A 13409-nucleotide genomic window follows, 5' to 3' on the forward strand; every position below is an offset into this window, starting at 1 on the left:
TTTAATCTCTTTACAACCCATTAACAGATTAATATTCTTTAAGCACAGCTTTAATCGTCAATCTCTTGCTCTTCCGTGTTTCCCCATTGTCTAATTTGCCCATAATTTTTAGCCTAGTGTTTCAGACTGTTAATTTGCTTCAGCCTCCCTTTCTGACCTTATTTCTTCCTACTCTTATAAACATCTTTTTGAGCAAAACAAAACCAGTAGCAATGCCCCATAGCAAAGTGGTTAAGAGCATGAGTTCTAGAGTCAGGCTACCTAGATTTAAATCCCAGTTCCTTTACCCAATTTGGGCAAATTTCTCAATCTCCCTAAACCTTAGTCTCCTGTCTGAAAAAACTAGGATAACTATACTGCCTTTTGCATTGGGTTCTTGGAAGGATAAAATGAGATTATGTATATAAAGCAGTTGGTGCCTGGCACATTGAAAGCAGCCACTTTTAGAAGGATTAGTAGAAGGAGTAGCAGTAATAGTTTTTGTTGATGCTGTTATTATTTGCTTCTCCCATTTCCATCTCCAGGCTCTTCATATTCTTTTCTCTGCATGGAATGCAGTTCTTCCCATTTGTACCTGTCTAAATTTTAACCATCTTTAAAAATCTCCCTTGGTTCTTGTGTCACCACCTTTCCCCTAGTTATCTTTCCTTTTCAGAATTCTTTAACTCTTTTAGTTTAGAATACTTATTACTTTCATGTGCTTATCAGTCCATTTCCCTTTAAAAGACTAGAAGTGCCTTGAGGGCAGATTGTGTAATTCATTTCTTTTATCCTCTAAAACACACCATCTTACACAGAATCATGACAAAAAGTATTTGCTTAATAAATATATTAATTCACTATAACCAATAGCCCTTTTGTTCCAAAGGATTTACTCTTATTTCTTTAGGAATTTTTGTAAACTCTCCATTAATCGTTGGTACATGAAAATTTTAATTTTGTCATGAAAATGAAATTATTGGGCTCAAGGAGACTAATTAAAGAAAAAGCATTGTAGCAGAAGACAATAATAGCAAAACAAAACAAAAACTGACCAGGTGACACTGTTTTGAATTCAACAAAATTATTTTTTTCTACATCGCCTCTTATTTCTTCATTTCTTACTGTTCCAAATCTGCTCTGTACCTAATAGTACCTATCATGGTGCCAGATTGAGGTGTGAAGTAAGCATTTGTGGATAACAACTGATATAAAATCTGTTTTATGAAATAAAGAATGTCATATAACATAATACATTAAAATGTGATTAAATATCTCGTTCAATTTGTTAAAATGAGAAAGTGTCACCCTCACATTCTGTGCAGATGGAGTTTTTTCTTAGTAAGCATTCCCACAGTTCTTAGGAAGGGGGTAGGGTGGGAGTGGGGGAATCTCCACTTGAGAATTTCCTTTCTCACGGTGATTTGGCACTTCTCCAGCCTATCCTTCAGCATAATGTGTGCCTTGTCCTTGTTAAAGGAGGCTTGTCATTTGTTTTCATGTCTTTAAAAATATTTCTGGTCATTTGAAATAATTAATTTATAAATGGTATACTATCATTATAAAGAGAGTGCTCCAAGGGCAAGAGGCAAGTGTTAGCAACTGAGTAAATATTTAATTTGTATAGACATATTATTTATTTCTTAAATAGGTATTGATCAACACATTAAAATGGTAATATTTTTCTGTTCAAGAATGGCTGTTCCTTACTTGACCACAAAAGGCTATGGTTCTTCAAATGTAAAATAGATAGCTAGTGGGAAGCAGCCGCATAGCACAGGGAGATCAGCTCGGTGCTTTGTGACCACCTAGAGAGGTGGGATAGGGAGGGTGGGAGATGCAAGAGGGAAGAGATATGGGGACATATGTATATGTATAACTGATTCACTTTGTTATAGAGCAGAAACTGACACACCATTGTAAAGCAATTATACTCTAATAAAGATGTTAAAAAACAAAAAACAAAACAAAAATTATAATTATGTGACATGATAGAGGTGTTAGCTAACACTATGATGGTCATATTGTAATATACAAATGTATCAAATCAACACATCGTACACCTTAAACTACACAGTGTTATATGTTATTCATATCTCAGTTTTTGGTATGAAAAAATTTTTGATTGAAACTTTATTGCAGCTTTATTGTAATAGTGTTTTACATCTTGATGTATATCTGTTCAGTTTTTTGTCTGTTTCTATGTATGCATGTATGTGTGTTTATATACATATAAAAGTGACATTATACCATACACACAAATATATATACTATAAATAAGTATGTTTTTTAAAAAAAAACTCATGATAACTGCATTAATTTTAATGAAAATGTAAATTAAAACTATGGTTAACTTCCAAGTTATATTAAAAAGAACGATAAGGATGGAGTGCTATCTGAATTCTCATTAAAAATTTTTTTTTAAAAAAGCTATGGTTCTTAATTACAGTACAGAATATTGTTTGGTTTTTTTGTAAGGTAAACTTGCTTTGTATACTTTAGAAATATTATTTCTATAATCTATTTAGTTATCAGGTGCCTTTATGCTTGAGGCCCTTGTTAAGGATCTCTTTTTTACTTAGAGCCCAGTTCCCCCTTACTACTCAGAGGGAGTGGGGAAGCATGGAGGGAGGGATGTAAAACATGACTAATTGATAGACCAACTGGATAGATTTTCAAATTGCGAGATTTTTTTCTGTAGTGATAGAAAATTTGGTATCAGTACTTTACAAAGGCATTTAGTTTTTTGTTTTCATATTAAAATCTCAAGGAAATTGATTAGGAGACCAAGCAGTCAGCTCGGGCACAGAAGAAATTTAAGAAAACTCATCCTGTATTAGGTGGATTTTCTGCTGAACCTGGGGAATAAATACTTTTTTGCGACATGTGGGTTTTCGTGTTTTTATGAATTGTTTAGGGAAGCTTTTCTGCTGTAATGGCTGAATATAAGTTGCAAAGATTTAAGCCCTTCCTTATATTAATGTTCCACCTCATTAACTTCATTGTTAGGGCTTTTACACTTCAGTGATTTAAATCAAATGATCTAAATGTAGTTCTGTTGTCCTCTCTTTCTCCCTTTTGAGGTCTAGATGATTATGTATTTAGTTTCGTGTTTTCATTTGACTCTATAGTTAATTCTGTTAACCGCAAGATGATGAAGGGAAGCTGTTGTATATCTAAGTATCTTATGCTGCAACTTCTTCAACTGTTGTTTTAGCTTTTTTACTTTCAAATGGTCTTCAGAGACCAGGAACCTCCTAACTATAAGAATCCATTCTACTGTAGAGTTCAGATCGGTGATTATAGATGAGCTTTCACATGTATCCTGTGGTATTTATAGAGCTGGAACCCAGATAAGGAAGAGCTTTGCTTAAAAGCAAGCTATGTTTGTCCTTAAAACTGTTTTCTAAGCATTTTCAGAAAAAGTAGGAATTATGTAGCGAATTTCTGAGCAGACTCACCTTTGCAAATATTTGCAGCTACTTGTAAATGGTAGACATATTTAGGCATAAGGGTTTTTCCTATATGATTTACTGCCAGATATGAGGACACCTTAGCACTGTATACCCCAAATGCAAATTAGGTGTCTTTGTTAAAAGTGTAGAGAAAAAGAAGTTAATTTGAGTTCAGGGGAATTAAGCTGTCATGTCAGACATTTTGCATTTTAAAAAATATTTAATTTCTAAGGTGCATTATTAAATAATTTTATGAAGATTCATCAGTATTTGACCCCTTTAAATTGAGCAGTGAATTTCATTTTACATACCTGTAGGTATTGACGTGAGATATTGATGTTTATTCCTAATCACTTCTTTTATTTTCCAGCTCACCAGCGACTGGAACCAGCAACTCTGTCAGGGATTGTGGCATTTATCCTTAGTCTTTTATGCGCAGCTCTGAATTTAATTCGAGGCTTTCATGCCATAGAAAGTCTCCTGCAGGTACTGTGCTATTTTTGCAATTTCAGGTGACTATGCCTTTTGATTTTACTTGTTACACCATTGATTTAAATTGATTTGGGTATTAGTACAACTTAAAATGCATGCTCAGATTTTGTATTCTTTATACCTACTCTAGTTTCCCCTTCCTCTAAAAACACTGATTTCTAGTTGACTTCTTTGACCTAATTAACACATATTTATTTATTATCTACTCTCCCAGGAGGTACTGTTTAGAGGTATTCCGGGGACACCAAGATACATGTGACGAGGGCCCTGCAGTCTCAGACCCTAGAGTTGAATTGGGGAGGCAAAGAAGTCCACAAACAAATGTCAAGTACAGAAAGTTTGGAAGAGGAATGGTCAGTGTGAGTCAGGATAGGAGAAGGAAGCTCTGTGGCGAGGGAAACTCTGGGAAGGGTGAGCGGGACCTAGAAGGATCTGAGTGGACAGAGAGGAGTAGAAGAAAGAAGAGAGCATTCATGGGCAGGTTTTTGTCCTACCGCTGGGTATTCCTACCTAGTTATCTGCTCCTTTTCCTTTTTTACTGGTGGCTGCCTGTGAAATCACTAATTTCTTGAGATATTGCCAGCTATTTTGTTTTCCAGAGGAGTTTCTAACAGAGAGTAAAGCTATCAGAGTATACTTTTTCTCTTATTCTTTTTGTAAACTTTTGAAACTCCCTTTCTTAAAGTTAAGCACATCTCAGCCTTCCTTTCCATGTTTCTACTCACTTCCCCTGAAGATTTTTTTGACACTCCCATGTTGTAAATTAGTTCTCTTTTTTTGGCCAGTATTAAGCCAAGAATATCATTTGTAAAAACCCAATCAAGACACCTTCTATTCTGTTTTTAAATAGCTGTTAGTTTGGGGGAATACTCAAGAGAGTGCCATTTTGAGTACCCTCTGAACGTCCTCAGCCATATGAAGCCAATAGCTGAGGACATCACAGGTTCCAGGCAGCTGAGCTTTGCCTGCAGGGGGTTGGGGGTCTTTTCATGACTTCCAAATTCCTCTCCCGAACATCCTGGGCATGCAGGTAAAGCCCCTCTTCCCTTTCAGGCACAGGACAGCTGGCTATTGTCTCTTGTCATTCCTGCCCCTGTTCCTTAGCCAGTTAGCTTTATTCCAGCAGGATTTCAATTTCGAGCTCGTTAAACAACCTGCCAAAAAGAAACAAAGGCAATTTGGAGACTGCTGACTCAAAATACTAATAAATAAGATCCTCTCTTGCCTTTTTTTTTTTAACTTGATGTAGTGGAAAGAACAGTAGCATAGGAGTGTGAAGAGTTGATTTTTGTTTGTGGAAGAAAGAGAGCGAGAGAGAGGGTTGGCTCCAGCTGAGCTACTGATTAGCTCGGTGACCTTGAGTAGCTCACCTTACTTTCTGGTCCTCAGTTTTATTGCTTATAAAATGAAGGAGAAAGGTGGATTTGATGAGTATTTCTCTAAGAATAGGACACATTTACACCTGGTTACACAATAGATGACTTTAGGTGGTAGAGAGAGAAACATTTTTAATTTTAAGAGTTATGTATTTAATGTATATTAATGTATAGTGTCTGTGTTTGGTAAGGGATACTAGTTTCTGTTAATGGTAGAGATATGAAAATTTCCTTTTAAAAGAAATTAATTTTAATAAAAGTCACCTTTATGACATATCTTAATAAATAATGGTATAATTAGTATTTAGAGTTGTCAAAAATTATGAAGGTGGTTCTGTGAGGTTAAAATTTCATTGTTAAAATAATTCTCTGGTTGTTTGAAATTGGCAAACTAATAAAGGGAGGGAGCAGGCCTGGGTAGAGGAAAGGAGAGCTTTACCATCCCTGACTTAGAAGACAGTACATAAGCTGCAGAACCTGGGGTTTAGTCTGCATGATTTTTAAGTTAAAATTCAGGCAAGGCTGTCATATCTCACAATTTTTTCAGGCATTCACATCCTATCCTTCCTCTTTCTGGACTGATTCTTTCCTCTGATTCACAACTTCAAAACTAAGCAAGTAGTATAGAACAGATGAACAACAAGGTCCTACTGTATAGCACAGGGAACTATATTCAATATCCTGTGATAAACCATAGTGGAAAATAATATTTTTAAAATGTATGTATATGTATATCTGAATCACTTATCTGTACAGCAGAAATTAATGCAACATTGTAAATCAACTATACTTCAGTAAAATAAATTTTTTAAAAAACTAAGCAAGTAGTATAAACTACAGCTTTTCATGGCTTTTGAGCTGTTATCCCCGACTGATGCCTGCCTTGATTCCTAAGTGTTTCATGTTCTCCCTCTGATCAGTAGTGTCTTTGCCTCATCACAGTTGAGGTTTTCAGAAGAATAGTAATATGATTAAACTACTGCTTATGTGTAACTGACTGATAGCTCTGAGACTTCTCAGCCTACTTATATTTTAAAAAGACAACATTACAAACCGGTATCTCTCATGAACATAGAAGCAAAAGCCCTCAACAAAATATTAGCACATTGAATCCAACAATGTATTAAAAGTATTATACACTACAACCAAGTGGGTTTTATTCCAGTTTTGCAAGGCTGATTCAACATTTGAAAATCAGTTAATACAATCTATCACATCAACAGCTAAAGAAGAAAAATCATATGGTCATATCATGCTTTTTTGTCAGAAAAAGCATTTGGGGGCTTCCCTGGTGGTGCAGTGGTTAAGTATCCGCCTGCCAATGCAGGGGACACGGGTTCGGGCCTTGGTCTGGGAGGATTCCCACATGCCGCAGAGCAACTAAGTCCAGGCATCACAACTACTGAGCCTGTGCTCTGGAGTGCGCATGCTACAGCTACTGAGGCCCGCGCTCCTGGAGCCCGTGCTCCGCAGCAAGAGAGGCTGCCGCAGTGAGAGGCCTGCGCACCGCAGCGAGGAGTGGCCCCCGCTCGCTGCAACTGGAGAAGGCCCACGCGCAGCAATGAAGACCCAATGCAGCCCAAAATAAATAAATTAAATTAATTAACAAAAAGAAAAAGCATTTGACAAAATCATGATAAAACTCACAGCAAACTAGGAATAAAGGGGAACTTCCTTAACTTGATAAGGAATATCTACAGAAACCCTACAGCTAACATCATGAATGATGAGAAAGTACATGTTGTCTTCCTAAGATCAGGAACAAGACAAGGATGTCCCCTATCACCACTCCTATTCAACATTGGAAGACCTAGTGAATGCAATAAGACAAAGAAAACAAAAAGTATACAGTTTGGGAAGGAGGAAATACAGCTGCCTTTATTCATAGATGGCATGATTATTTATATAGAAAATCCCAAAGAATCAACAAACTCCTAGAACTAATAAGTGATTGTAGCAAGGCCACAGGATCCAAAGTTAATGCATAAATGTCAATTGCTTTCTTATATATCAGCAAGGAACAATTGAAATTTGAAATTAAAATTACAATTCCATTTATATTGGCCCCCCCAAATGAGACACTTAAGAATAAATCTAGCAAAATACATAGAAGATCTATATGGGGAAACCATAAAACTCTGATAAAAGAAGTAAAAGAAGGGCTACCATGTTCATGGATAGGAAGACTGAAAATTGTTAGGATGTTGGTTCTTCTCAACTTGATCTGTAGATTCAACACAATCCCAATCAAAATCCCAGCAATTTATTTTGTAGATACTGGCAAAGTGATTTTAAAGTTTATATGGAAAGGCAGAAGACCCAGAATAACACAATACTGAAGAAAACAAAGAGAACTGATGCTATCCAATCTCAAGACTTACTGTTAAGCTATAATTAAGACAGTGTGCTACTGGCAAAAGAACAGACAAATAATTTAGTCAATGGAACAGAATAGAGAGCCTAGAAATAGACCCACACAAATATAATCAACTGATCTTTGACAAAGCAACTAAAGCAATTCAGTGGAGAAAATTTTCTTTTCAATGAGTGGTGCTGGACAGCTGCACATCCACATGCAAAAAAAAAAAAAGCTAGACACAGATCTTACACCTTGGACAAAAAAGTTAACTCAAAATGGATCACAGACCTAAATATAAAACAAAACTATAAAACTTATAAAAGGTAACAGGAGAAAACCTAGGTGACCATGGGTGTGGTGATGAATTTTTAGATCAATAACAAAAGCATGATCCATGAGAGAAAAAATTGGTAAGTTGGACTCAATTTTAAAACTGCAAAGGACATTTTTAAGGGAATGAAAAAGATAAGCCATAAGCTAGAAGAAAGTATTAAAATATTTGCAAAACACATCTGACAAGGGACAAGGGCTTGTATCTAAAATATACAAAGAACTCTAAAACTGAAGAAAGCAAACAACCCAATTTAAAAATGGGCTAAAGAACTGAACAGACACCTTAACAAAGTAGATATACAAGAGGCAAATAAGCATATACAAAGATGCTCAACATCATATGTCATTAAGAAAATGAACATTGAAACAGCAGTAACATACCACTAAACATCTATTAGAATGGCAAAATCCAAAAAACTGACAATACCAAATGCTGATGAGGAAATGGAACAATAGGAACTCTCACTCATTGCTGATGGGAAATCAAAATGATACAGTCACTTTGGAAGACAGTTTGGCTGTTTCACACAAAGCTGAACATAGACTTATCGTATGATCTAGCAGTCATGCTTCTAGGTATTATATACCCAAATGAGTAGAAAACTTACATCCACACAAAAACTTGTGCATGAATGTTTGTATCAGCTTTATTTGTAATTTCAAAAAGCTGGATGCAATTAAGATGCCTTTCAAAAGATGAATGGATAGGGACTTCCCTGATGGTCCAGTGGTTAAGACTCTGTGCTTCCAATGTAGGGGTCATGGGTTCAATCCCTGGTCGGGGAACTAAGGTCCCACATGCCATGTGGCGTGGCCAAAAGAAAAAAAAAAAGCAGAATACACCCAAATAAATCCATCATTAAAAAAAAAAAGTGAATGGATAAACAAACTTCAGCAATCCATACAATGGAATATTATTCAGTAATATATAAAAAGAAGTGAGCTATCAAGCCAGAAAAAGACATGGCTAAACCTTAAGTTCATATTGCTTAATGAAAGAAGCCAGTTTGAAAAAACTATATACTATATGATTCCAACTGTATGACATTTTGAAAAAGGCAAAACTCTAAAGACAGTAAAATGAAAAGATTTGGAGGGAGAGAGGAAGGGATAAATAGTAGGAGCATGAGATTTTTAGGGCAGTGAATCTGTTCTGTATGTTACTGTAATAGTGGTTATGTCATTATACATTTGTCAAAACCGATAGAATGTACAACACAAAGAGTGGGCCCTAATGTAAACCATGGACTTTAATAATAGTATGTCACTATTGGCTCATCAGTTGTACCCCCTTAATGCAAGATGTTAATGATAGAGGAAACTGGGTAGGGGAAAAATGGTTATATGGGAACTCTGTACTATCTGCTTCATTTTCTGTAAACCTAAAACTGCTCTAAAGATAGCAGTCTATTCACACGTACGTACACACACACACACACACACACACACACATGCTTCTTGCCTCTGTCTTAGAGTCTACAATTTCTGTAGAAGCTTCAAGCGTTTTTTTGTTTGTTTTAAATAGTTCCTTAAAACTGTGGTGGTAGGGCGTGAAAGCAGCATGGGGTACATTTTGGATGGAGAAAAGGTTAGAGTGGTCTTTTTCATAGTAAAAGTAGTAGATCATTTATAATTTGGGCACTCTCTGGATGCTTGTACCTTTGAAGATGTGTCTTTCTGATGGTTGATACGGAATTCTTTCTTTTTCACTGTCGTCCTAGACTAAATTCACTCCAACAGCACTGCTTTCTCACTTGACCCAGGGGACTGTAAATTGGTCCATATGGGATTTTTAGCTGTCTGGGAACTAGGGACACCTGCTTATTCTGTTCTTTTAGCATTGTTTCAAATCTTTGTTCTGCCATAACTCACATACATTCATCAACTCATCAACAGTTGAGGTTCCTAAAACAGTGATGCTTTAAGAGAGCAGTGAGGAAACAAGAGTGCAAAGTTGGGGGAATGTAGTCCACAGGTACTTTGTCACTCATAGGTAGTTTTAAGGTATTTTCCAGCAAATTCTGATCCTCACCTAAATGAGAAATACTGCTTTTGGAAATTCACTGGACCAAAAGTAGAGATCCCATTGTTCCAGTTATTGGGGATTTTACATCTGCATAGAGATAATGTTCTGGTAAGTGACTGGTGCTTGGAGATATGCTTCCTTGTCTTGTTATGAGAATAATGAGGGAGTACTATGTAGTGTTGGATTCCGTGTCCTAAAAGATGGAATGGACCATAGGCAAGCAAATGGAGATGAATGTCAGAATGCAGAGAGCACTGTGATAAACTTAGACCTCTTAGCAGGATAGGATTAGGGGTGCAAGCTAGATTAATTTCAGTGAGTACATCCTTTATAGCTTGAATTAACCTGAAAAAAAATATACACGAAATTAGGGGCCTGAGTTCTCTCCCTTTTAATTTTCCCGCATTAGCACCTATTTTATCATTGTTCATGACTTGTACTGGTTAAAAGGTCCTTTTTATTCTCACTAAAGACATTGAACTTAAGACATACTCTTAGCCTTCTCTCTGGTTCATCATTGTACTTTGTGTTAGGAATAATCTCTAGAGTCGCTGGTTAATTTTTGGTCAGTAAAGTAGATCTTTTTGAGGTAGTCTGCTGTGTAGACTTGAATGCAAAATCCAGGACATGGGGCTTAAACTTTTATCTGTCCTGAAGTTACCTGTATTGGTGTTAACTCAGATAGATCATGGTGGTGATAGAGGAGGTGGAAAGACAGTACCTAAATTAAGTGGCCTCAACATTTCTTTAATACTTGATTTAAGAGCAAAGGATTTATTTGGGGATCATATTTTTAGATCTAGCTGAAAGTGTGTAGTGTATTTCCTGAGTGTGAGCAATATATCGATATTAATTTAAAGTTTGCTTTCTTGGGGCTTCCCTGGTGGAGCAGTGGTTGAGAGTCCACCTGCCAATGCAGGGGACACGGGTTCACGCCCCGGTCCGGGAAGATCCCACATGCCGCGGAGCGGCTGGGCCCGTGAGCCATGGCCGCTGAGCCTGTGCGTCCAGAGGCTGTGCTCCACAGCGGGAGAGGCCCCAGCAGTGAGAGGCCCGCGTACCGCAAAAAAAAAAAAAAAAAATTAAAGTTTGCTTTCTTAAGGCTGTGAATTCTAAATACTCTTCTTGAATGCTAAAAATGATTGCCACGTTTATCTTCTAGTATGTAGCTTGGTGCCTGAGGCATGTTTAAATTTCAGAACCCACATGAACCAACATACCTGTATAACGCTGTTTGAAGCTTCAGCACAGGTTTGTTCCTTCTAGATTAATAACTGCCTCTTAGGGTGGTAAGGAGGGATTTATTAAAATGTGTAGTACTGAAGTGTTTCTTTGGTATCTTGAGTTCAGACTGAGGAGGTTTAGGATGAATACAGGTTTTTTTATTAAGTTGGTGAATTTGATTTGGTGTTCACAGTAATGTGTAAATTAGATTATTTTCACTCATTTCCATACTTCGTTCTGAGTTTAGAGATGTTAATAAGTTTATTGTGAATTGACACCTCACAAATGTATGAGCTTTTATCACATTGGGTTTATTTTTCCTGTGTTCCTTTAAGGATCAGCCTTGAAGCGATGATCTTAATTAAGCTGATGCCAACCTAGAAGTAATTCGCACATGGTACATTAGGAAAAAATATGAGTATTCTGATACAGCAGTAGAAATGCTGACCTGGAAGTCAGAATACCTGGATCCCCTCTGCCAGTTAACTAACTTTGTGACCTTGGATTGGTTATTTTACCTTCTTGGAGCTCATTTTCCTATTCTGCAAGAGGAAAGTTTTAGACTACATAGGCTCAAGGACCACTTCAGTACTAAGGTGCTAACTCTCTGATTCTAAAATTGTTTGTAATGGATACTACAACTAAAAGTAATCAGCTTGCTTTTATTCCTTGAGTTCTTTATTTCCAGTAGATTTGTTGCTACCTTTTAAAGAAATTACATACCTATTAAAGCTCACTGGAAGTTTGGATTTATTTAGTAGCGTAATATCTATGCTAAGATGCATTGCTTGCTTTCTTCTAAAAAAATAAATGTATTTTTCCTGAGTTCTATGCTCATTGTTAAAGAATTGGGGGAAAATGTATAAAGAAGAAAAGAAAAATCCCAAATGTTCTTATTTTATTAATATATACCATATATATACATATCATATCCATTATGTAACTTTGTGTCCTTTTTTTCACCTAAGATTAAACAGTGAATTTTTCCCAATTATTACAAACATTTAAATAGTATCGTTCTAATACATTTGTATGGCTATTATATGAAGCTTCTGCTTACCTCTTTATCATCACCTTAAAAAAAAATTCTTTCCCTTTATTTGTTATTTTTCAAGCAATGTTGGTAATCTAGCATCCTCTGAAAGTGAATGTGATTTTTAAAAATTTGAACTCCTTACCTTAGCCCTTCCTTCCCCACCCCACCTTTATCCCTTCTCGTGTCGACCCTGCACCCACCCCACTCCCACTTCTGTCCATTCTCTAAATCTCTGCCCCATGTTTCCCCAACCTCTAGCTATTCATCTGTTTTTCATCTGCTTCCTCTCTACTGGCTCTGTTCTCTCAGCTCATAAATATGTTATAGCCTGCTGATCTTTAAAAAACGAACAAAAAACCCTAAAAAAAACCTCTTGATGCATGTTCCCTTCTAATATCTTGAAAGCATAGACTATGCCTGTTGCCCCCGTTCCCTTACCTCTGTTCTCTTAGTTTACTGTGATCTCTTTCCGCCCTCATAATTCTTTCAAACATCGACCATTAAGTTCACCAGTGTCTTTCTGGTTGCCAAATACTGCAGCCACTCTTGAGGCCTTGTTTGATGTTTCCTCTCTGTCTCATCTCACACACTGTTCAGTTCTTCCTTTTGAAAATAACTCATTGTTTAAATTCAAAAATAATGTTTATTTTAGAAAACTTAGAAGCAAGTGAAACAGCTCACTATTAATAGTTTGATGTGTTACTTTATTCTTCTTGACAGTATCTCATTCCTTCAGTTCTGTGAAACAATTTTCTCCTGTTGTATTTTTTTCCTATCTCTTCTTGTTCCTCAGTTTATTTGGTAAACTTTCTTCCTCCACCTCTCCTTTAAATAGTAGCGTTTGTGTCATGTCCTGAGCTTTATATTCTTCTAACTCTATACCTTCTCTTTGGATATTTTCATAACTTAAAGAGTTAATACATGTATATCGACAAATATCCACAGTCACGCATACACACAGTAAAATGTGTAGATGGTAAATTTCAAAGCCTTTAATTTTCACAGTAAGTAATTCTCTTCCCATTTCTCCTCCCCAGAGTCAACCACTGGTGTATCCTTCTAGAGCGATTATGTGCATATGCTAATACATATGTATTTCTATATTTACTTATATAATTATTCCTTTAAA

General features: G+C 36.3%; 1 protein-coding gene across 4 annotated transcripts in view; it reads left to right on the forward strand.

The window, feature by feature from the left end:
• Window positions 1-13409, forward strand: part of SEC22A (SEC22 homolog A, vesicle trafficking protein) — a 76306-nt gene that overhangs the window by 41641 nt on the left and 21256 nt on the right. For all 4 annotated transcript variants that reach the window (XM_029214106.1, XM_029214107.1, XM_029214105.1 and 1 more), the window contains one exon: window positions 3805-3920. In XM_029214106.1, coding sequence (XP_029069939.1) covers window positions 3805-3920 — 116 coding nt within the window. The remainder of the gene's footprint in view (window positions 1-3804; window positions 3921-13409) is intronic.

The sequence above is a fragment of the Monodon monoceros genome, unplaced genomic scaffold, assembly GCF_005190385.1.
Source record: "Monodon monoceros isolate NGI ecotype Baffin Bay Population unplaced genomic scaffold, NGI_Narwhal_1 Super_Scaffold_11, whole genome shotgun sequence".
NCBI classification, from domain to species: Eukaryota; Metazoa; Chordata; class Mammalia; order Artiodactyla; family Monodontidae; genus Monodon; species Monodon monoceros.